General features: G+C 40.0%; 5 protein-coding genes across 5 annotated transcripts; 4 read left to right on the top strand and 1 right to left on the bottom strand.

Annotated features, from left to right (window-relative positions):
- Positions 1-98: 98 nt before the first annotated feature.
- On the top strand, positions 99-5,072 carry LOC131298383 (peptide methionine sulfoxide reductase A5). Its single transcript, XM_058323818.1, has 4 exons — positions 99-558; positions 3,790-3,902; positions 3,977-4,121; positions 4,516-5,072. Exons 1-4 carry the CDS (start codon positions 253-255, stop codon positions 4,711-4,713), a joined length of 762 nt encoding a protein of 253 aa, XP_058179801.1. The 5' UTR covers positions 99-252; the 3' UTR covers positions 4,714-5,072.
- Positions 5,073-6,395: 1,323 nt separating this feature from the next.
- LOC131298386 (peptidyl-prolyl cis-trans isomerase Pin1) lies at positions 6,396-9,484 on the top strand. The gene is made up of 2 exons (XM_058323820.1): positions 6,396-6,842; positions 9,050-9,484. The coding sequence occupies exons 1-2, from the start codon at positions 6,605-6,607 to the stop codon at positions 9,172-9,174; spliced, it is 363 nt and encodes a 120-aa protein (XP_058179803.1). The 5' UTR covers positions 6,396-6,604; the 3' UTR covers positions 9,175-9,484.
- A 1,447-nt stretch (positions 9,485-10,931) lies between these two features.
- Positions 10,932-13,645, top strand: LOC131298387 (GDP-mannose 4,6 dehydratase 1). Its single transcript, XM_058323821.1, has 3 exons — positions 10,932-11,099; positions 11,205-11,680; positions 12,752-13,645. Exons 2-3 carry the CDS (start codon positions 11,217-11,219, stop codon positions 13,404-13,406), a joined length of 1,119 nt encoding a protein of 372 aa, XP_058179804.1. The 5' UTR covers positions 10,932-11,099; positions 11,205-11,216; the 3' UTR covers positions 13,407-13,645.
- Positions 13,646-14,110: 465 nt separating this feature from the next.
- On the bottom strand, positions 14,111-18,524 carry LOC131298388 (uncharacterized). The gene is made up of 6 exons (XM_058323822.1): positions 18,391-18,524; positions 18,212-18,295; positions 17,999-18,083; positions 15,988-16,076; positions 14,990-15,101; positions 14,111-14,511 (listed from the first exon to the last, which is right to left on the bottom strand). Exons 1-6 carry the CDS (start codon positions 18,424-18,426, stop codon positions 14,297-14,299), a joined length of 621 nt encoding a protein of 206 aa, XP_058179805.1. The 5' UTR covers positions 18,427-18,524; the 3' UTR covers positions 14,111-14,296.
- Positions 18,525-19,712: 1,188 nt separating this feature from the next.
- LOC131298389 (histone H1) lies at positions 19,713-20,929 on the top strand. The gene is made up of 2 exons (XM_058323824.1): positions 19,713-19,993; positions 20,276-20,929. Exons 1-2 carry the CDS (start codon positions 19,796-19,798, stop codon positions 20,699-20,701), a joined length of 624 nt encoding a protein of 207 aa, XP_058179807.1. The 5' UTR covers positions 19,713-19,795; the 3' UTR covers positions 20,702-20,929.
- The last annotated feature ends 1,677 nt before the right edge of the window (positions 20,930-22,606 follow it).

Raw genomic sequence — 22,606 nt, forward strand, 5'->3', positions numbered from 1 at the left:
CGGCTCGTAAAAGTCTGAATTTGTTTACGAACGAGCCGAGCCTGAACACTATATAAAGCTTTAAGCTCGGCTTGGCTTGTTTGGACTGGGACTTTTAGACTTGGGCAGAGGAAATAGAAGCCGGGTACAGTTGTACACAGTCCAAGTCCGAATCCGGTGCAGAAATGTGCCCGGCCCTAAAACTGATCAAGTTCTGAAATTCGAATCGTCCCGGAAATCTCTCTCTCTCTCTCTCTCTCTCTCTCTCTCGCGATGAAGCCGTCGGAGAGAAATCTTTTCTGTCCTCGCGTTGACTGGTTTGCATTTCTGTGGAGCATTTTAATAATGGCGGACGTGGCTTTGAGCATCAGGTTTCCCGATCGGACCTCTCAACTTCCCAATGACTCTCCCAATCATCATCCCCTTAAAACTGCCGTTTTCGCCCTCGGTAGCTTCTGGAGATCTGAAGCCGTTTTCGGATGCTTGGACGGCGTCGTCACCACAACAGTTGGTTACGCTGGTGGATCTAAAACCAACCCCGAGTACCGGAGCTTGGGTGATCACGCCGAATCTGTACAGGTCCCTCTCTCTCTCTCTCTCTCTCTCTGTATGTGTATGTATATGTATATGCGTATGTGTTCAGATTCATATGTACTGCAGGCCCGGGCACACGCAATGTGTGTGCAAAACGTGTTATGCAAAAGATGGAAGAGGAAAATCTTGAATTGGGAGTAATCCGTAATGAAATCTGGGATGTGAAAAAGAATGGGGAAGAAATTTGGGTGACTGTTTTTTTACCTTGTTGGCAGTTTCTTTAGGTAGTTAAAGGGATACTTTAGAAGAAGTTCGACCTACCCACCTACACGAGGGGGAAAAGAGCGTGAGTAAGCTCCAAGACTGACGTTCACACCAAAAGTGGTGTTCCCTTTATAAAGATAGAAAGAGAAAAATTCTGAATCAAGATTAATCTGTGATGAAAACTGAGATGTGGATGTAGAAAAGAAGGGAGAAAAGATTTGGGGTGACAGTTTTTTTTTTCTTCTTCTTGACAATTTCTTAGGTAGTTTAAGGTGTAGTTTGGAAAAAATAAGTGTGAGCCAAGTCTCTAATTAACCTTCATACGAGAAGGGTGTTCCCTTTAAAATACTAATAGATACAAATGCTTGTACGGTAAATAGGAGTATCAAATTTGGTGCTAAGTGACAGTGTTCATTTTTTAAACCTTTACGGTGCTTAAGAAGAATTCACATTTTTTAATTGGTGATCTTTGGACGTTTGGGATCACAGAAGACACATATATCCACGCAATTATGTTTCCAGTTGTTTGACTAGGTTGAGTTGAACATCTTTCTGAAGAATCTAAACAGCATGGAATAACTGTCTTAGTTTCTTCAGTTTTCTTTTAAGAAATAAAGGTTAGTATCAGAAATGTTGAAAAACCAAGGAGTGACTCAATATAGAGTGGAAAGGTTCAGGCAAGAGCAATGAAATGGTTTAGATCTATGAATTAGTTGATTGGATGAAAATGATTGAACTTGAGGCTGATTGATGGGCCATCACCAGGCCTGTTAGGAATGAATTGTGCATAAAAAGCCAATGGGAGATTTTGATTTAGTTTTCTTGGGGATAATAATGATGTTGGGATTTTCACCGAAGAAACGAAGGCTATGTACTGAATCATGCTGATCTAGTGTGCAGTACTCTAGGCTATGATATTACCATTACACTATGTGCTGAATGGCATTGCTATTTGATTTTTACAAAGTACTTCTTATTTGTGGCTAAATTTGCTTGCATGTTTTATTTTGCTGCAATGAGTTATGACATGTAAAAGTCAATGTTTTTGTTTTTGTTTTTGTGTTTGGCATTTGGCTCTACGGCTTTGGCAGAAGAATTTCGTATTATGGATGTTCTGTAGTGTTTTGGCAGCGTAAAACTTGCTATATAGCACTATAGCCCGTGTTTCCCAACTTGACAGGGATTCCAATGAGTTTAGAGGGCGCTTTAGAATTAAAGTAATGGACATAATCTGGTTGGTTTGGAATTCAGAGAGTGATCAAATACATGTATCGTGGTGCAATAACTAGTTCAGGGATGGGGAAGTACAGAAATTTGAATCTCCTAACACTACAATTTTAGGTAAAGGATCAACATTTATTTGGGGAGCCTTTTCTTGTTTGTCTTGGTGGATAGTGATATAGTTATAGTTGATCTTTGACAAAGTTGAATCAATTTATCTCTAAGTTTGTTATCTAGTAATTGTGTATTTTTATTCATTTACCTTAGAAATGCAACATTATAAGAAGTAGATTTGGGAAAGGAAGACAGAAATGATGAAGGTTGTGAAGTGTGTGGTAACACTGATGACCAGGTGTTTAAGAGTGACCTTTCGTTCTTTACCTTGGATCCCTTGTACTAATTACAGGGGTGACTGAAGATACATTTCCTTACCTTGACTGATATGTTTCCTTTGCCTTGAAAGTTGCTTTATGTAATAACTCCTGTGAAGTTGATTTAAATGATTGCAAAGCCAGCTTTGCTTTATGGGTCTCACTTTCAAGTAAATGACTTTAATGAAAATGTGTTGTCACCATAGAATGGTAGCAATGTGTAAAAATATCAAATAAGTCCAGTACCCAGACCCGTTAAAGTTGAAGAAGATCATTATTTAATGTGAGGCAGCCACAGCCACCAAACTTATTATGACACATTTACCTCGTGGCCATGCTATTTACATTGTTCAGGAAGAAGACTTCTCTTTTTTTTTTTTTGGAAGAAAGCAAACTAATATAGCAGTCTGCAACACTTGACTCTCGGAAATCTGCACCCAAGACAACTTTCAAATGCAACTGTTGTTGGGAAATGTGTACCAAGAGGTCCAAGACAACACTTGAGTCTAGGAAATGTGTAACCAAACCATATTGTTGGGAAGCATTGAAGCTTGTGCTGCTTACCCAAAATGGTTAGAAACTTAGGGACAATTTCTAAGTATGCTATTTGCCTATTTGGTTGGCTTTGATATTTTGGAAATGGCTCCGTAAGTACCTTTTTGGCATTAATGTATGCTGACTTGAATGTCCAACCAGTGAACATTTCTAGATCGTGAGGAGATGGTTATTCATCTTTCAGGGTGGGTTCTTGTGTAAATCCGAATAAACTTTTAAGATTGAGCCCCCGCTGTCAAATAAAAAAGTCAGTGTGTGGTGGCCATTGTGCTTCTGACTCATTGATGATTGTTCTGAATTTTACTGGGTGGCATTTTTTTCCTAAATGACTTGGTTCATTCAGTCCTGGAAGTAGACAGGGTTGACCTTCCTACTTTATAACTTGCATTGTCTAAATGTGTAACTTCTTTCTGTTTTCACTTTTGTGTTGGTTACATTATTGTTGGTAGCATACTATGATACATTATATTGCCGAAGTATCTTGACTTTGTGGTTATCTTCAGCAGTATTTTTTTGACAAGTTTTCACGCCTTGTCTACGTGTGGCCAGTAATCCTTTTGCTGCTTGATCTGACATCCCTCTCTATGAAATTCAGTGCGCTGTTTCATCTTGACCTGGTTAATATTTTGACATGCAATGATTAGTTGAAAAATTGAGCGCTTCTCTGCAACCGTTATTTTAAGCTTTTTGTAAGCCACTGGTGCACGGAGTGAATATTACTTTGCACTTCAGTTGCATTTCTGCTTTATTATGCTTTTTGTGTGTGTGTGTGTGTTTCACATAAGAACTATATGCACCTGGAATTGGAAGTGCAGGTTGCTTTTATTGAAAGTTATGTGATATCGTTCTTCAATTGCTCTTGCAGATTGAATATGATCCTAGGCTGATCAACTTCAGGCAACTTTTGGAGGTCTTCTGGTCCAGTCACGACTCCAGACAAGTGTTTGGACAAGGTCCTGATGTAGGGAACCAGTACAGGTATAATTGCTTATATTCATTGGTTGTTTATGTGAATCCCCGTTCTCACTCAGTGGACTACTTCATGTCAACAGGTCTATTATCTTCACTAATGGAAGTGAAGAATCCAGACTAGCTGCAGTCACCAAAGAAAGAGAGCAGACTAGGTCAAAGGGCAGCATCGTGACCACACAAATTCAACAAATTGAAACATTTTATCCTGCAGAACCTGAACATCAGGTCTGGTATTCCTTACTGGGTAATGTTGTAATTCCAGAGAATGACACTGTAGCTGGTTGCAATTCTGTTTTGGAACAGATATACCATGTGGGATTAAGTAAACAATAGTAAATCTTGAAAGAGTCATATTTGTAAGTCTCAAACCAGGTTGCCTTTAGAACACGTTTTAAGAAGGGCATTGGGCTGGAAAAATATGCTTGCTGTAGTGGAAGTGTTTCCATTTCGTTTGAAGGCTTACACAGCTGCCCTGCACTTTGCTGCGATGTTTTGTTTGATGAACATGAGACATTCAGATTAAACCTTGGGTTTAACATCTTAAAGTCTTTTTCTTATGGTTAATGAGAAAATATTTTGAACTGCGTGACTGACCTACTATCCATGATACATTCTGCAGAAATTTGAGCTCAAGCGGAATCCCTTCCTTCTCCAGCTTATTGGCAACCAACCGGAAGAGGAGCTTGAGAAGTCAAGCTTGGCAGCAAAACTAAACAGCTATTCAGCAGAGCTTTGTCCAACTAAGATTCAAAAGCAGATCGATGCAAAGATCAACGATATCATTAGAAAAGGTTGGCCCATGTTAAGAGAATTCTAGTTGGACAATCCTCTTCTCAATCTGACAAAGATTAGAAGAAGTTATAAGTTGGTGTAGACTTCAGATACAATCTGGATGACAACATGATACATTGTTGTATTGTTGGCTTGCTTGTTCAGACCGAGTTGCAGACAATATTTTGCTATTGGATATAGGAGATGAAAGTTCTTGATCGTAAGTCAATCCAACGAATTTGTGCAATTTCTATGATCTCATATGGGGATTTTGAGTACGTGGGCTTCTAGAACATCGAGTCCACTTGTAAATTTGTCCGTGTTTATTTGACATTCTTTGTAATCAGATGGAGATTGTGAAATTCTTTTGTAATCTAATGGAAATGGGTTCTATGCTATAATTTATATGAATAGCTCTTCAATGAATAATTGCTGTTTGATTTGAACATCGACGAGTGTGAGGCAATTACCTTGGTCTGTTAGGAGCTGCTAGACATGTATGAAATTCTGGAGAGGGAAAAGATACTTTCAAGAGAGAAAATCTTGATGATGATAGTTCTACCTCGCATGGTCTCTCACATACCCAAATGGGCCAAATCCATTATGGAGAATCCTTTTGAGCAAGATAATCGCCGTAGCTGCAAAATCCTCTCTCTATACGGTTGCTTTCCTAGTACTCAAGCTTTGCCATGTAACTATTGCATTCTCTTGGTGGTTTGTGTTAATCAGATGGCCTTGAGGTAATTGCAATGGGCTTGGCTCGATCATTAGGCTCAACCCAGTGCTCAACTAATCTCTAGATAGCTCAGCTAGTCTAGACAAACCCAATCTGCAAGGTATGCCCTGGCCTAGTGCCAGTCTACCCCCCTGAATGTCCTGCCCGATGGAGAATGGATGGCCTAATGTGCACCAAGTTACTTGTACGAAAATGCATCTGTATAACCTCTTGCGCAATTTCAGTAGCGCAATCGCACAAAAACATGACGCATCTAATACCATAAGGTGATAAGGGGTGTCATATTATTACTTTCATCACTATTATTTATCTTCGCACTTTTAGTCTTGTCAAACAAACATGTCCACAAAGTCTAATTCAAGAAAATCACAACCGGGAGGATATGAATCAATTCAGTTAACCAGTGGGTGTGGCCTTAGCAAATTGTTCTAAGTAAATTCTTATGGATAAAGTAAACTTTGCACCCCTACACTCTTCACTTACTTTCGCATTGCCCCTTCCAATGCCAATTTCACCTATCAAGCTCACATTTTTCGGTAAAGTGTCAATGTCTTCCTTCTTGTTAGATTAAAGTATTTTAGGACAATTACTTAATTACTATAATCTAACGCTAATGGGACATTGAGACTTGACTGAAAGCGAGAGGGATAGATTCTTGAAGTTAGAAGTGGTTGGGGGAAGTAAAACTAAGTGTTAAGTGTATGATTCGGGTCTTGTCTAGTTCCAAAGCATCTAGTCCTATCCAAGTTTGGACTTTTGCGGGCCCGTTTTGGGCTCACGATAATGATCGAAACCGTTCATTTTGTAGAGCTCGTCGAGTTCTTGGGATATGAGAAAAGTCAAGTCCATTGAATACCAATCAATGACCCAACAGAACACACTTATCTTGAAAACTGGATGCTTTGGGACTGGACAGGACCTGAGTTCTAAAGTGTAGGGGTGCAAAATGGTATTTTGCTCATTGTTCCTGAGTCAAAAACACTTCTAAAAGGCATAATTGGCTTACCCGAAACCTCTCTCTCTCTCTCTCTGAACATTTGCGCTCTGTGCTCTGTTGTTTACGAAAGTAAAAGCCTCTCTCTCTCTCTTCACCTCAATCGTAAACATAGATTCCGAAAGGAAGAGGAAGAAGCCGTCTTCGATCTCGACAGAAGATCGAGCAGATCGAACAGACAAGAACAAGCACAAAAGGAAAACCAAAATGTCTTCGTCGTCTGATAAAGTTAGGGCATCGCACATCCTAATCAAGCACAAAGGTTCTCGGCGCAAGGCTTCATGGAAGGATCCGGACGGCCACGTCATCACCAGCACCACCAGAGAATCCGCCGTCGCTCAGCTCAAAGCGCTCCGCGATGACATCGTCTCCGGCAAAGCCAAGTTCAACGACATCGCCGCTCGTCAGTCCGATTGTAGCTCCGCCAAACGCGGCGGCGATCTCGGTCAGTCTTGTTACTCTATTCTGCTTTTTTGAACTTTCAATTGTGCTTTTCGTATACGTTTGTTACTCTGTATTCATCGATACTCATGTATAATGGTGTGAATTACAACCCCAAGGGTTTGGCCTAGTGGTCAAGTCGTGGGACAAGACTTAGGGATTTGCCCTTGTTTTAAAGTAAAGTAACTTTTCATATAAGCAGAAGGGTAAATGGTGGAAAATTGAATATTTTTAGGGGCAATCATTATATTTCCTAAAAAAGATGGATTCTCAAAATTGGACAAACAAATTGGGGCGGTACGAGTAATAACTTGTATGTTAGCTCAGAGATCTCCGGAATAAAAGTAGGATAACAAAGTTAGAATTTGTTTAGCGGACAAATTTGGATTACGTGTTTTTCCAGTAATGAAATGTGATACTTTGTTTGGAGAATTTGGGAAATATGTTAATTTGGATTACATGTTTTTCCAGTAGTAAAATTTGATACTTGCTACTTGAATGTCTTTCGCTCCACTTGTCTTGTGACTTTTATTTGCTTGCTAGGAAAAATATGATTAAGGCTGTGAAGCATGCTAAGTTAGCCACTTGCCAAGCTAACTTAGGCTTCACAAGCTTAAAATTTTGATTGGTTACTTCTGTTTCTTGGGTACTATGGAGTGATTTTTGGTTATAATTTATAAATTGTCTTGCAACGATGATGCATTCTTGAAACAGTATTGGATTTGTCATGTGACTGTTGATCTATGAACTGTAAATAGACTGGCCTTTGAGGTTGCGCGATGCTGGCATGGAGAACACGGGGACTGGAAGATGGAAGCAATTTCCATACTTCATCTCCATGCACTTCCCAGTTATTGTTCGTAAATACTTTCTTCAAGTTCCTTTTCGATTATGGTTAATTTGCCTTGATATTTGTTGTATCCTTCCTGCATGATGCCTTACCCATGTTGTATTTAAAATTGAACAAGTTGATTTTTTTTATGGATACGCTTCAAACGTATCCGAGATTTATCTGGCCAAACAGCGAATGTATCCCTATCAGTTACGGGTTCGGGGGCTTTTTTGGGGTATCCGTGCTTAATGGGTTTGCCTCTGCAACTCTCTTTGTTAGACAATATAGCAGCCAACAACCTTCTGTCAGATATGATTTAGAAGGATCATTGTTGGCTGCTTTATTGTCTAACAAAGAGAGTTATTGAAGGTCAAATTGTAGCAACTCCACCTTGTGTTTTCAGGAGGCGTTAGATCTGTATGATTATTTCCTTGTTCTTACCGATTGTTTGGAGCTTCTGGTTATTATGTCAATTATTTCCTTTTGAGAGCAGTCTAGAGGTCATCAGATATAGGCACTTATATTTCTGTGTATCTGTGACATTCTTTTGTCTAGTTTGACAAAATAATTGCCCTTGCCCTATTGCAGCTTGCGTCGTGCAGTATTTTCCCAAGAATATCGTTTATTTCGTTCAAAGATTTAGTCTCCCTCAGTGAGGATATTTTACCATGAAGCCATGCTTTCGCTGGTTCTGTTTTGCAAGAGTGTGCCAATACTAACATTTTTTAGCATGTCTTTTGCGTATGCATTTCTGCCATCTTTTCTCGGGCTGAAAAAGTTTCCACACAGTAAAGGTCCAGGATGTGAGTTCACAAAATGTTTATTGTGGTTTAATGCAGAGTTGTATGCACATTGTATATATTTCGGGTTAAAGTGTCAGTGTCGGGGTTCAATCCATTTTACTTGGATTTGTATACCGAGGGGCGAGGACTAATAACAACTGTCGCTTCCGAATTAGAGATTTCCAAACAAGTTGCTTTAATGATGAATCCACTATCCGGTACTTCGCTTCTTGATACCCTTGTTCGAGACTTGTGTGTAATCTATAACAAACAGTGCCTCTATCTCTTGATACATATCTTATAGCTTGTGCTGCTGCTTGTTTTGAGTTTGTGAAAGTACAATCTTCTCCAACTTGATTCCCCCAACAAGCATAGATCGAGAAATAGTGTTGTACACATCATTATGGTCAAGGATTCCTGCCATGTCTTGGTAAATCAAGACGAAGAAGATTTGCAGTCAGTTCTTTCCTGAGTTTTCCTTTTTTTTTGTTTGTTTATCTGTGATAAGGACGAGGTAGATGACCAGCATTCGTAGTTTATGGATTATAAGCCTTCACATCTCGTATATGTTTACGAAACTTAAATATATAAATGCAGGCTCATTTGGGAAGGGTCAGATGCAAAAACCTTTTGAAGAAGCAACATATGCACTGAAAGTTGGCGAGATAAGCGACATTGTGGATACTGATAGCGGCGTGCACATAATCATGAGAACTGGTTGATAAACTACCAAGAGGGTGGTCTTTGGAGCACTGGTTCAGTCTATTGCACAAAAACAATGCCGGTGTTTTCTTAAACAGGGTTTTCTCTTCTGATTTGATCGATGCAATATTTGTGACTATACAGAATGTGTTGAGTGCTATCTAATTTGTACGATTCTTCCAGGGACCCCTGGTGTCTGGTTTGGGATGAGTTGTTTCCCTTTGAATTTCTGGATTTTGTGATGTTTGAATTGGGAAAGTGGGATTTACTTTACCGTTTTCAATTTGATCCCACGTATAATGAATATAACGGCTTGTATGGCCTACTCTCTCTCTCTCTCTCTCTCTCTCTCTCTCTCTCTCTCTCTCTCTCTCTCTCTCTCTCTCTCTCTCTCCATATTTTGCATAACAATGAAGCCAACATGCTAATGAGTCCTGCGGCACAGTTTTAGTAGCAATGGTATGAAATGCTATCTTTAGATAGAGGAATCATACGATACAAACATAGATGTGTCTGCACTTCTACATAGATGTGTCTGCACTTCTTCAATGCACGTAGAATACATAGATGTGTCTGCACTTCTTCGATGCACGTAGAATTTACACACATCAACAGCTTTCAATTAATTGGTGTCTGTAACAATTGTTTTTACGATAGTGAATGCTATATACTACAATAACACACCGGTATGTTGCTCATAGTTGTATGATGTCACAATGCACTTTTCTGACAAAATAGATTATTTTGCAAATTTTTATAAATATGTACTCCAATATATACACACAATTTAAAAATACTCTTATGATATCTAGGACTGTTAGATGCAAATGAGTTCATACGTATCAAACGATTCTGGAAGCAGTTGTTTCTGGAACTGCGTTGTAAAATTGTTTTGTACACTTTTTGAATTTCTAATGCATTTGAACGGTTCTGGACCCAAGTTTCTTCGGGATTTGTTTTTTGAAGTTGTACAATTTCAATCTGTGTTTGTTGGTCCATTTTGAAAATTCATGTCATTTTTAAATTGTTTATATTTTTCAATTTATAATATTTTTCAAGATTTTGAAAACTTTGAATAATATTAGAACTAATTAAGATTTATCAAATAAGATCTATATTGTACAGTATATTTTTTGAAATCTATATTAAAAGATGTAAACAATTGAAAAATATCACAAACTCCCAAAAAAAACTACTAACAAACACCGACGGAGGGTGTATGCTTTTAGACTTTCTTATTTCTACACCAATTCCAAACATTTCCCAATAAAAAGGGAGAGTAGAACTAGAACCTATCCCCTGGATCCGGGGTGTTATAGTGCATCTTCTGCACTACACGTGTAGTGCGATTAAGAGCTCGTTCCAGAACACCTTCTTAAAAAATAAGTACTTATTTTACATTTTCAAACTCAAAAATAATGTAAATGAAAAATAATTTTTTAATTTTTTTTGCACCGTATTAAAGATCTCAATGAGATCTTTCAAACAAGATCTATAATGCATATTTTTAGATTTCAATAAGCCCATTATTTTTGAGCTTGAAATTGCTTTCTTAAAAAATAAGTACTTATTTCGCGTTCCGAAACAGGGCCTAATTTGGCCGTCTTTAGCCATCCATCTCGGTAATGGACGGCTAGAATTTTCATCCGAACAATAAACGGCTAAAATTTGTAGAAGTTCGGATTAAATCCAAACTGTCCGTACCAAAATAGACGGACGGATGACTCGGATCAGTCATACTACACGTTGTAGTGCCGCGGGTGCATTACAGCCCCTCCGATTCTCCTGGCAAGGCAGCTTGTGATTGGGTAGTAAAAACCCAGTAGAGAAAATACAGCTTATAAATTCCCTCTCTATTTCTCTAACCCCCAAACCTTCACTCCCATTTTCCTCCAATTTTTCTCCTCCGATCCAGAAAATCCCCCCACCCATTTCCTCCTCCCGGGTATTTCCCCCTTCCTTCACCTAAAATCCACACATTGTCCCGTAATTCCGCTATTCACCTCTGAATTTGCCTTCAATTCTGCTGACTTTTGCAAAATAATCTCAGGTCATTTAGTCAATGGCATCCGAAACCGACAAGCCCAGATCCGGATCGGATAACAGCGAGGACTCTCCAGCACCTCCGCCGCCGAAGCGCAAGATAGCCCTGGTGACCGGAATCACCGGCCAAGACGGCTCCTACCTGACCGAATTCCTCCTCGGCAAGGGCTACGAGGTCCACGGCCTGATCCGACGGTCGTCGAACTTCAACACCCAGCGGATCAACCACATATACATCGATCCCCACAACACCCAGAAGGCCCTGATGAAGCTCCACTACGCCGATCTCGCCGACGCTTCCGCCCTGCGCCGTAGACTGGATGTTATTCTTCCGGATGAGGTGTACAATCTTGCTGCCCAGTCGCATGTCGCCGTGTCGTTCGAGATCCCGGATTACACGGCGGATGTCGTCGCCACCGGTGCGCTCAGGCTTCTCGAGGCGGTCCGGTCGCACATCGCGGCTACCGGCCGGACCCATATCCGGTAGTACTTTTTGCGCCGTTACAAATTAGCACATTGCAGCAAAATTTGATTTTTTGATCGAATGCGTTTATGATTGAACTTAATTTTTACACGAGTGATGCTATGGTGACTGGTGCAGTGTAATCACCAAAATGTAGTCACCAAAGCATTAGTGTTTTTGAACTAATAATCCATACAAAATGAGAGATTTTGATTACTGAAACGAAGGTGACTTGTGATGTGGGTCTTGATTTGATGATCGAATCGTTCATATTGTATAAGTTTGATTTGTTAGGAGCCCATGCAAAATTGGTTTTTTGATTAAATAAATACTTACCAATTGAACTGAATTTTTGCAAGGAAACCAAAACCGCAACATATATTTGTAGATTTGGGTAAAGTTGCACTAACTAAAGGTGAGAGGTGAACAAAATTGCTCTCGTTGCTAACCTGTGAGAATTGACGAGAAGTGATACATTTATAAGCCACGTTCCATTTCTCCGTCAAGTGGTGAGATTTGGTGAGAAACACCAAACATAGAAACACCAAACATTTCTTGTCTTTTTTTCATCTGGGTTTCTTGTCTGCTTATTAGGGTATATAGTGGTGCGTAGCTTGAAGTTAAGATAGTTGTTTATGATTGAGACCATGTAAAAGAAATGAGATTTCCGTTTTAGGTTGGGAATTTTCTGGGCTATAGAATTGTGTTGTTTTCCTCCAGTTTAAGATATCCAATATGTCACAATAGAAGTGGGAGAGAATTTATGTTTTTTCCTTAAAATAAAGGGTAGGCGCGCGTATCTTGATCAAATGATCTGGAGATTGGGAATTTTTTGTCTAGGAGTCCAATGGTAGTCACTTGACCCATGTGCACACCAGACCCGTGTTCTCACTGTATATATTAGTTAAAGTGTTTGTTTGGAGTACTTTTTACGTTTTCTGGCTAGATTGGTCTCCTTACTTATCAATCAATCTTATTCATATGAAATTCTATAAAGATAGATTCTATCTTGCCTAATTTGGATGCTATGTACTATTCATAGATGCATAACATAACATACTAAATCCTGAAACTGGTTCTTTTGGTACCAGGTACTACCAGGCCGGATCCTCTGAAATGTTCGGATCCACACCACCACCCCAGTCCGAAACCACCCCATTCCACCCCAGGTCCCCCTACGCCGCCTCCAAATGCGCAGCTCATTGGTACACTGTGAACTACCGGGAGGCATACGGTATCTTTGCCTGCAATGGGATCCTCTTCAACCACGAATCCCCACGGCGTGGTGAGAACTTTGTGACCCGGAAAATCACACGAGCCGTGGGCCGGATCAAGATCGGGCTCCAGAGCAAGCTCTTTTTAGGAAATTTGCAGGCAGCTAGGGATTGGGGGTTTGCAGGAGACTACGTGGAGGCCATGTGGCTGATGCTGCAGCAGGAGAAGCCGGACGACTACGTAGTGGCGACGGAGGAGGCCCACACGGTGGAGGAGTTCTTGGGAGTGGCTTTTGGGTACGTTGAGTTGAATTGGCAAGACCATGTGGTGATTGACAAGCGGTATTTTCGGCCGACAGAGGTCGATAATCTGCAAGGGGACTCGAGCAAGGCTAGGAAAGTACTCGGGTGGAAACCTAAAGTCGGGTTTGAGCAGTTGGTGAAGATGATGGTTGATGAGGATTTTGAGTTGGCTAAGAGGGAGAAAGTTCTTGTTGATGCTGGGTACATGGATGCTCAACAGCAACCTTGATCCCCAAGGACCCTAACCATATTGTGTTCTCTAGTTATGGTTAAATTCAATTTGATTATATTGCTTCAAAATTTCTGGAATATGGGTTCTCTTTGTTTTCCTAGTCTTTGATTAGGGGACTGATTTTCTTTCAAAAATGCTATTCATTCAATTTGAGGAAGTTCATATATAGTTTCTGTTACTGTATTAGCTGTAATCTCTTTTGGAGATGGTCTGAATGATAAGAACGAGTTCTAATACTGAGATTCTAGTGTACTTACTGTTCTGTCAACTGAATTCATTCTAGCTACGGGCACTTCGATTTATCCAAACCAAACATGTCGGTGGCCTGTATCCTTTTAACTTTACAGGGCATGTTTGAAGGGTGAAAATAGTGTCGGCAGCTTTTTAAAGGGATCAATGGAATCCACCTACTACTCCTACTTGGGAAGTCAACTTCACTGTACAATCCCGCAAATGACTCCAATCTATATCTGCACCGTCAACTGATTTACTACTAATTAGTAGTACGCTCTCCGAGAGCGCAAATGCAAACATGTCTTAGAAACACATCACCGTCAATCTTAATTCATCTGGCAAGTGGGTTCTGTCAGCAGATCCTTGCATTCAACTGCACTTGGCTGCAACTTCTACACGCCATGAATTCAATCTTTGTGGGGGTTCTCTTTCTGAATCCTGAATTAGCTGTAATTGAAGTTTGCAAAGGTAGAAGAGCTGTACACTCACATTTCAGACTAATGAAAAACCAAGTATTTGTTGGTGATACATGATCAAACTACACTAGTCAGGCTCCAAGGTTTACAATTATGGCTGTTGGAAAATCTAGAAAGCAGTTCAAAAAATTAAAAAAAATGAAAAAACAAGTGTGCCAAATAGCCTAACTTGGTTACTTAGATGGTAGATGGGCTTGTCTGTAACACACTTCCCTGAGAAGGCAAACTACTGCTGGCTTCCAACTCGGCGGAGGTCTCCGAAAATGGCTTGATAGATGATCTTAGTGATTCTGGTCCCTCTGCATTGATTCTCCTGCATATTGCATCGCAGTTACTAATCACCTCGGTCAACCTTCCCTTAAGCTCCCCAAGTTCAACCTGCAATCCGTGAACTGAATGCAAAAAATTTTGACACAAAAGTTAAATAACAACTTAAATAAGCCGATTTATACTAAGCCCAGAAGTTTAGCAGACTACTAGTTCAATTCACTCGTTCATTCGCTTTGCACTACTACCCACCAAAACAAACAGGGGCAGGCATCCTAAATAGGAGAGAGGAAAATGGGTTCTGTTAGCTGTTTCTAACAACAAATTGGCAGTTTGCAATCAAAGATCAGTTTGCGTTCCTCTCACTTTTCCCTTGTTGAATTGATTTATTCGAATTCGCCCTGGCCGATGCCATGGGTGTTAATCATCTTAGGATCGTAGACAGGATCTAGTCTACGACTCTTGTAGTCTCTTTGAACTTTTATGAATGCCGTTTATCTGGCTTGTTGACTTTGATAGTCTAAGTTAATGCATGATTTTCCGCTTGACCAAAAAAAAAAGAATTGATTTATTCAAGTGATAAATATGTGAGGCATAAGTCACCTTGTGATAGATGCTGGGACGTTGTCTTCATGGTCGAGACTGAATAATTGAACCGCTGAAGCAGTTTAACTGCCAAAGCATCTGCAACCTCTATCTTGTTTTCGAGCTCTTCCTGCAACAATCACAACCAATTATCCATTAATGCTTATAAGTGAATGAGTTTTGGTACTAGAGGTTTCAGCTCCAAAGCCATCAAAACTAGCAAGCTTTTGCAGCCAACATCCAGTCCAATCCGCATCCAAAACAGTAATCCTCTCGATGAATGACATAATTTCTTTCAACAGAAATAAGCTATGAAGCACCAACACTCACAAAGGCCGGCGTTTCCCCGTGTCCAACACAGGAATACGGGGACACGCGGGGGACAAAGCAAAATACATATGGGACACTCCAATAAATTTAATTAATTTTTTTAGGGGGGCACGGCAGGGGGTTAAATATGCATTTTTTTTTTATTTGGGGGGGGGGGGGGGGGGGGTTTAAATGTGTATTACTTCAAATATTTTGGGTGAAAGTGTAATATATGATACTTGTTTACATATATTGAAGCTTCATGCTTCTACATCTAACTATATTCCCACTGGTACAAAATAAATGTTACTTATTTTTGCCATGTCCCCTACCGTGTCCGTATCTCTATTTTTAAAGAAATACCGTGTCTGTGTCCGCATCGTGCTACATAGGAAATAAGAAAAAATTCCATCTATATTTTCAAGATATCATTTTATGCAAGGCTTAAACATGGCCTTATCTGCATGAGAGTTCTATGGACTGGATCAGTATCCATTTACAAGTCCAGAAAAGGACAGGATCCCCACTTTACATAGGGCTCAAATCCACAAGCATGTAAAGTTGTAGAAAGAGTAAATCCAGCTACAGACTTCAGGAGAATGTGCTGCTGATCTACTTGTATCCATGCCATCAGGACAGAAACCATACATATGCTTAGCTTACTGCACTGTCGTCAAATATAATTTTTGTTTAGTTTCAAGGCGAACCTGCTTCTTACTAATCTTCTGGGCCTTGCCATCCTGCCAATCACGGTACACCGAGAAGAGCTCCAGCAACACTTTTGGATTTACTGTACCTGTTTCAGCCATATAAAACAGAACGCAAAAATGGTTTCCTTCAAACATTTCCTGTACTGCTTACAAACAATGCATCACACAAAAACTGGAGTCAATGAAGCAACAATACAAGAATAAACCACTGGGTAGGCAAATATATAAGCAAAGGAAAATGGATTAACCAACACACTTTCTTTATGCCTTTTTTCCCCAAACAACAGGAAAAGTAAAGTGACAGTTCATATGCCAGATTAGTGAGGGCTGATATGATATATGCATGTGCTACATAAATCAGTTCAGAAGACTGCAGCCTGTACGTGCTCTTTATATAGAAAGATTATGAATGAATAATCCACGCATGTGGCTGTAAGAGTGAAACTCAAACATATTGGCAATTGGACGTACCATGGTCAACTGGGCATTTTTAATCCCCCACTCGGGGATAGAAAGAATTTGGTAGGGAAAAGTGCTTTATGTGTGAAGTAGTTTATAAAAAAAAAGCTTTTATCCATAACCATCCCGGATCAATTTGATGCAAAAGATGAAAAAATGACATCAAAACACACTTGGAGGCAGGTGAGATGAAGTGGAGTTTTAATTTTCAGGAGCATGGTTGAGTTTCAGCAATTGACGACTTTAGAATGACATGAATACAGAACTCATCAATTAGTGTACTCTTCCATTGAAATTGTAATTACAAAGTAAACCGGCTTAGCTCCTTCCTTCCTACCCGATTCTCCAAAGAGCTGACAACCATCAATCTCTGCTTTCTGCTTGGCTTGTGCAACTAGGGGTCTGGGACTGGGAAGAGTTAGAGACATGCAGCTACACACGAAAGAGGCAATTCCCATCCACGACACCTAACCTGAATAACTTTATATGCTGTGCATGTCCATCCAAACACAATTTGGGCTCAACATAGAAACTTCCTAGATTGGAGTCTAGGTAAAATGGTTTTCGAGAACTTACTTTCCAAAACTAAAAACAAATGTCTGCGGTTTACATAATGCTGCATGTTAAGATCAGACTATCGGGTCTGTGTAGTGATACTTATATGAATAACAGTAATCTGCATTTTCCCAAGCAGGAAGACAAAATTGTGATTGCTTGCTCGTTGTAGCTTCGAGTTGGACTTCAGTAACAAACAAAGGTTATGGGTTCATCATGTGTCATTATTTAGCACGAATACAGACATGAACAAGGTGGAGGACACGAACACTAGAATTCCCATAAAATGGGGACACGGACATGGCTACAGACACCAGAGCTTTTTAAAATAATTTTTCTGTTAAAATTTGCAAAAGCCACCTTGCCATGTTGCCACTTATGTCCCCGCATGACCCAACATAGGAATTTTAAAATCTAGTGCGCATGCCATGTGGCATCTCCCCAAGGTATTTTGACGTGTCCCCCCACGTGTCTGACTTGGATATGGTGACATTTACGTGTGTTGGTGCTTCATAAGTGTCTAAGTCAACTAAAGGCAATTTCTCGCAAGTGAAAAAGTGCCTATTTGCTCTTGTGTATCGTGAGTGTCTGTGGTTTGGCTGCTTTGGCATGGCACCAATGGAAGCTGGCTTTCGAGAATATTGCAGGGACTTCTCCAAACAATTCTTGTCAAAAGAGAGAGTTAGGAGTTCGGCAATCACCACTCTTCTACACCTTCCAATTGAGAATTTTAATAAAAAGCTGTTATGCGTTGAAGGACCACCCTTTTAACACCACCAACTTTTACACAACCTTAATTCGTAATGGACATGGGAACCATCAGAAAAAAGGTGACAAGGACTCCACAGCATGTGAAACTCAGGCTTGCCTATCATAACAAACAATCCACAACAAGGCAATCTGTTATTTCTTAGTTCAGTTCCTGATACTTCAGCATAATGTGTATAATATCTTCCAAATTGCCCTAAACCAATGAGTTGCAAAGTCTTTTCACCTGGAGCAGAAGAGGATGAGGATTTTCTCACTAGAACGTCAGTTAAGCTAGTCTCCGTAGGTGGAGTCGTCAGTATCGGAGTTGCCTACACCAAGAACAAAATTACCCACATACCCAATTACACACAGAAGTAAAGCAACCAAAAAAAAAACCTGAGAAAGATTAGAGAAATGTGAGTAATTGAAAACCCTAGAAAGGAGGGAGAAAACCCACAATTTTGAGGGATCTGAGCCGTTCCAGGAGGGGGTCTACGCCTTCGAATCGCTCAGATACGGTGGTAATCTCGTCGTCCGGTCTCTTCTCGTACATAAAAATGCAAGAAATAAAATTGACAAGGAGGAATTGAGAATTTGAGCAAATAGTGGAAAGTTGAAGAGGAAGGGGTTGGTTACCTGTGAGGTTGAGAGGGTTGATTCCGATGCACCCATTGGAGGATGATCCGAATCGGTAGTACGGTTGTTTACTTGGAGCACGATGAATCAGATGTCAGTCGGAATGTTGCGTTGGAACTTCCAAACTAAGAGCTGTTCCACAAAGGGAAATAAGCCTTTATTTTTTAAGAAGGCAATTTTAAGTTAAAAAATTATAAATTTATTAAAATTTTAAAATATGCATCTTTTATACGATGTAAAAAAATTGAAAATTTATTTTTTATTTACATTATTTTTGAGTTTCAAAATGTGAAATAAACTGCTTATTTTTTAAGAAGGTTTCTGGAACGAGGCCAAGTTATTTTTCACTAAATTAAAATAATAAACATATATTTTTTCTACTAACTCTACATAATTTTTTTTGGGGTACGTTGGAAAATTGTTGAGAAATGTATACATGCAAGACTTATTTTTATTTCTCACTGTTTTCTCGCAAAAAAAAAAAAAATTGGTGGGGAAACCGTTTTCTTTCTCGATAAATCACACAATCTAAAGGGGCTTAGGGTCTCTCTAGTGTAGTGACGCACTATCAGATTATAGTGCACTTTCAAAAGATTACGCATATTTATTGAGTTTGTCAAACACTTTATTTGATGAAAAATCAAGTTGATCGAATATCGATAATTACATAATCGAACAATTTACTGTATGATTTTTCAAAAGGGGGATGCTTAACATTATTCTGATGATGAACTAAATTATTAATCCTTATGTATCATACGGTTATAAAAATTTCAATTTAACTTTATTTCTCATTCAATTAAAGTTTTCTGAAGGAAAAAAAACTCTATGACAACTTATTCATATTGTGATTATATTATTTCGAAAGGCATACTAAAAACGCATTATAAGAAGTGTTTCTTATGTGCTGCCAAATCACATCCAAATGCAATCCATTTTGCATCATCTAAAGCACATTGGAATCTTGGTTTTCTTCACTAGAACCTCACAAACTTCCCCATGCCCAGAACCAAAGCAAATCCAACAAAATCCCCTCACCAAATCAACCAAGAAAACACACTCCAAAGAAACAAAGGGAAAAAGGAAAAAAAAAAAAAAAAACTAGCCTACCAAAGCCCCCTGTATTCTCTCTCCTCAAATCAGGATAAGAATGGCACACCTGTATCCAATTCTCTATAGTGAAAAAGCAAAATCAATCAATCAACGGCTGAACAACGCCCACGCGAACGGCCCGGATCGATTCTCGCGCAAGTTGGCGATCCCAATGAACCGAAACCCGACCAATCAGAACTCGAATTTCCCGCTATAAATTGCGGGGAGGCACGTATCTGTTCCGTCAGAAATTCAGCACTTTCAAGACGTCTTATTCTGTCAGTATCGGCTTACGTGATTTGTGAAGATTGTGATGTCGGCGATCGGAGAAGTTGACAACCTCGCCGTCGAGCAGCCGGCGGCGGAGGCTACCGTGGCGGAGCAGCCGCAGGTGGCGGAGAAGGCTGTTAAGGAGAAGAAACCCAAGGCCCCCAAGGAGAGGAAGCCGAAGGTGCCCAAGGAGAAGAAGGCCAGAGCGCCCAAAACTGCCTCTCACCCTCCGTACTTTCAGGTAATTCATGGAACAATTCTGTATCTGTATTTGTGTGTGTGTGCACGTGTGTGATTTATGCTTCACGCTTTGAACAGCTTTTGTATACGAGAATTTCGATCAACGGACCTTGACTATTTTCTGTTCATTTTTTACTGTCGGTTAGGCTAGGCGTTGTTTATGCATTTTCTGGTACGATTTATGCATTTTCTGGTACGATTTCGGAACTTCAATCCGCGGAAGTTCCGTCGATTGAGATTCTGTAATTAATTGTTTGCGAATTCGTGATGATTTGTTGCACAGATGATCAAGGACGCCCTGTTGAGTCTAAACGAGAAGACTGGTTCGAGCACCTACGCGATCGCCAAGTACATGGAGGAGAAGCTGAAGCCGGTGCTCCCTGCGAATTTCAGGAAAACCCTGGGGCTTCAGCTGAAGAACTCCGTTGCCAAGGGGAAACTGATCAAAATCAGGGCATCGTACAAGTTATCCGAAGCAGGGAAAAAGGAGAATGGAACTGGCAAGACTCCAAAGGCGATAACAGAAGCGAAGAAACCCAAGAGAGCTGCTGTTGTTCCGAAGGGAAGAGGGACTGAGAAGAGGAAAGCCGAGACGGTGAAGAAGACGGGGCCGAAGAAGACGAGGAAATCGGCTGCTGCGGTGAAGCCGAAGCAGCCCAAGTCGATTAAGTCACCGGCGGCGAAGAGAGCTAGGAAGGCGACGGCTTAAGCGTTGGATATATGAACTGCGCGTGTTGTTTTGTCTCTGTGAATATGGAAGTTTCATGCCTTTCCTCCCTCTGTTCTTCTCTTGTTCTGTCTAGCTAGTACTATCTAGTTGTGGATACTATCTAGTTGTGGAAGAAGGGTTTTGCTGCAGAAATTTGGATATATGTTTTGTAATTCTGCTAACTTTCTGGGTTAATAAAGTGACATGTTTTTGGGGGGTTGGTGCAAATTTGTCTCACCACACCATGTGTTTGATGACTCTTGGTGGATATAAGATTTGTACTCAACAAGGCCCAGAATCAGCTGGAGTAATTACCATCCTCATCAACAGGTGCAAAAATTGCTTGTAGGGGCCGATATAATTGGATAATGGTAAGGTGTGTGGCACCCACGTTGCTGTTTGCAATTTCGCACATGTTGACGAGGATGGTAATGTATTGGATGTGCTTGAAATTGCGAAGGTTAAAAATCGTCTTGGGTGCTTAGGATTGTTGATAATAAAATTGAGAACTTGAGAGATTTTTCAAATTTTGTGTCATGGTCGAATAGTTTCTTTTTTTTTGTTAAAAGATATGGTCGAATAGGTTTTTTTTTTTTGAAGATGTCAATGTATTCCATAGCTCAAGATAAGTCATTACATATAATAGAATTTAGACGGGACGGAATACAACCCGAAAAGAGTAACAAATCTCTACTAAGGCATTTAGATGCAATCCAATGAGCTGCTCTGTTTTGAACCCTTCTGCACCAATTGAAAGACCAATTCCTTGCTTTTGCCCATTCTTTGATGTCTTTGACCACTGCTTCTACTTCCCAGGGACACCGAGCTTCAGTTTCATTAATGTAGGCAATGAGGGATTTGCAATCAGATTCAAAAATCACAGAATTAATGTAGGCAATGAGGGATTTGCAATCAGATTCAAAAATCACAGAATGATACTCCTCCTGTATAGCTACCATTCATGCTATTCTCAGTGCCCATGCCTCAATGGTCGAATAGTTTCAAACACAATAGATTCACCATTCCAACGTAACAAGGAGAAAAATAAGATTAAAAGAAGGAAAACCTGAAATGAAGATAATGAACCTACAGCCTTTTGCAAGGAGAAATGAGTGAGCCACACATATCTATCTATCAATCAATCAAAATCTTATAGGGAGTGTAGCGTGAGAGACCCTCAAATATCCATTTCAAAATTTCTGAATTTTGAAATAAAAAGAAAAAAGTACGTGGCACCCTCTCACTCAACTCCCCTTTCTCTCCCTATCTCCTTATGCCCACGTTCTCTTCTTAATTGGAACACCCCCTTTCTCTCCTGTAAATATAACTATTTGCTTCTTCCCCTCTCTATTTGCAGTTTTTTTCCCCCCCTGAGCATCCCTGCTATTCTAATTGGTCTTCGGAACCGATGTTCTCAACAAAGGTAAATATCACTAAATTAATCTTTCCATTGTTTTCTATCATGCTCCAGGTTTTTTTTTTTTAAGGAGTTTTCAATTGGATTTTCACTGCGGTGATAGAATTTCATGTGCATCCTTAATGTAATAGATGGCTTTCACTTTGGACCATCCCATGTGAGGCCCTGCCCTGATTTAATTTGTCATCCACCGGTAGACGGTGACATTGGTACCCTAGGATTAGTCAATGGGCTCATATGATTAGTCAATGTAATGTATGTCATCCCGTGTATCGAATGGGTGCAACGCTAATTTATGTGAATGCAAATGGATGCAAATCTTTGTATAGTCTAGCCGGCGTCTTTGAGCATGCTGCGTACCAAATGCACTTACATTGGTGCACTATGGATTTGATTTTTAGTGTGCTTCGGCGAGACTTGTTAGGATGTTAGCTCCATAAAATGAGTGATTCAGATTCACAATAATATCTCGCAAGGTCCTATTTCCC

This window comes from Rhododendron vialii, chromosome 8a, assembly GCF_030253575.1.
Source record: "Rhododendron vialii isolate Sample 1 chromosome 8a, ASM3025357v1".
Classification (NCBI taxonomy): Eukaryota; Viridiplantae; Streptophyta; class Magnoliopsida; order Ericales; family Ericaceae; genus Rhododendron; species Rhododendron vialii.

What these genes read in the sequence shown, in the direction of transcription:
- LOC131298388 (XM_058323822.1), bottom strand. Translation starts at nt 18,426, where the DNA reads ATGGGTGCATCGGAATCAACCCTCTCAACCTCACAG. An exon ending in CAACCCTCTCAACCTCACAG is followed by an intron (nt 18,296 to 18,390) that starts GTAACCAACCCC and finishes ATGTACGAGAAG; the next exon opens with AGACCGGACGACGAGATTAC. An exon ending in GGCTCAGATCCCTCAAAATT is followed by an intron (nt 18,084 to 18,211) that starts GTGGGTTTTCTC and finishes TTCTTGGTGTAG; the next exon opens with GCAACTCCGATACTGACGAC.
- LOC131298389 (XM_058323824.1), top strand. Translation starts at nt 19,796, where the DNA reads ATGTCGGCGATCGGAGAAGTTGACAACCTCGCCGTCGAGCAGCCGGCG. An exon ending in CTCACCCTCCGTACTTTCAG is followed by an intron (nt 19,994 to 20,275) that starts GTAATTCATGGA and finishes TTTGTTGCACAG; the next exon opens with ATGATCAAGGACGCCCTGTT.
- LOC131298386 (XM_058323820.1), top strand. Translation starts at nt 6,605, where the DNA reads ATGTCTTCGTCGTCTGATAAAGTTAGGGCATCGCACATCCTAATCAAG. An exon ending in CAAACGCGGCGGCGATCTCG is followed by an intron (nt 6,843 to 9,049) that starts GTCAGTCTTGTT and finishes ATATAAATGCAG; the next exon opens with GCTCATTTGGGAAGGGTCAG.
- LOC131298387 (XM_058323821.1), top strand. Translation starts at nt 11,217, where the DNA reads ATGGCATCCGAAACCGACAAGCCCAGATCCGGATCGGATAACAGCGAG. An exon ending in ACCGGCCGGACCCATATCCG is followed by an intron (nt 11,681 to 12,751) that starts GTAGTACTTTTT and finishes TTTTGGTACCAG; the next exon opens with GTACTACCAGGCCGGATCCT.
- LOC131298383 (XM_058323818.1), top strand. Translation starts at nt 253, where the DNA reads ATGAAGCCGTCGGAGAGAAATCTTTTCTGTCCTCGCGTTGACTGGTTT. An exon ending in ATCACGCCGAATCTGTACAG is followed by an intron (nt 559 to 3,789) that starts GTCCCTCTCTCT and finishes TTGCTCTTGCAG; the next exon opens with ATTGAATATGATCCTAGGCT. An exon ending in GATGTAGGGAACCAGTACAG is followed by an intron (nt 3,903 to 3,976) that starts GTATAATTGCTT and finishes TCATGTCAACAG; the next exon opens with GTCTATTATCTTCACTAATG.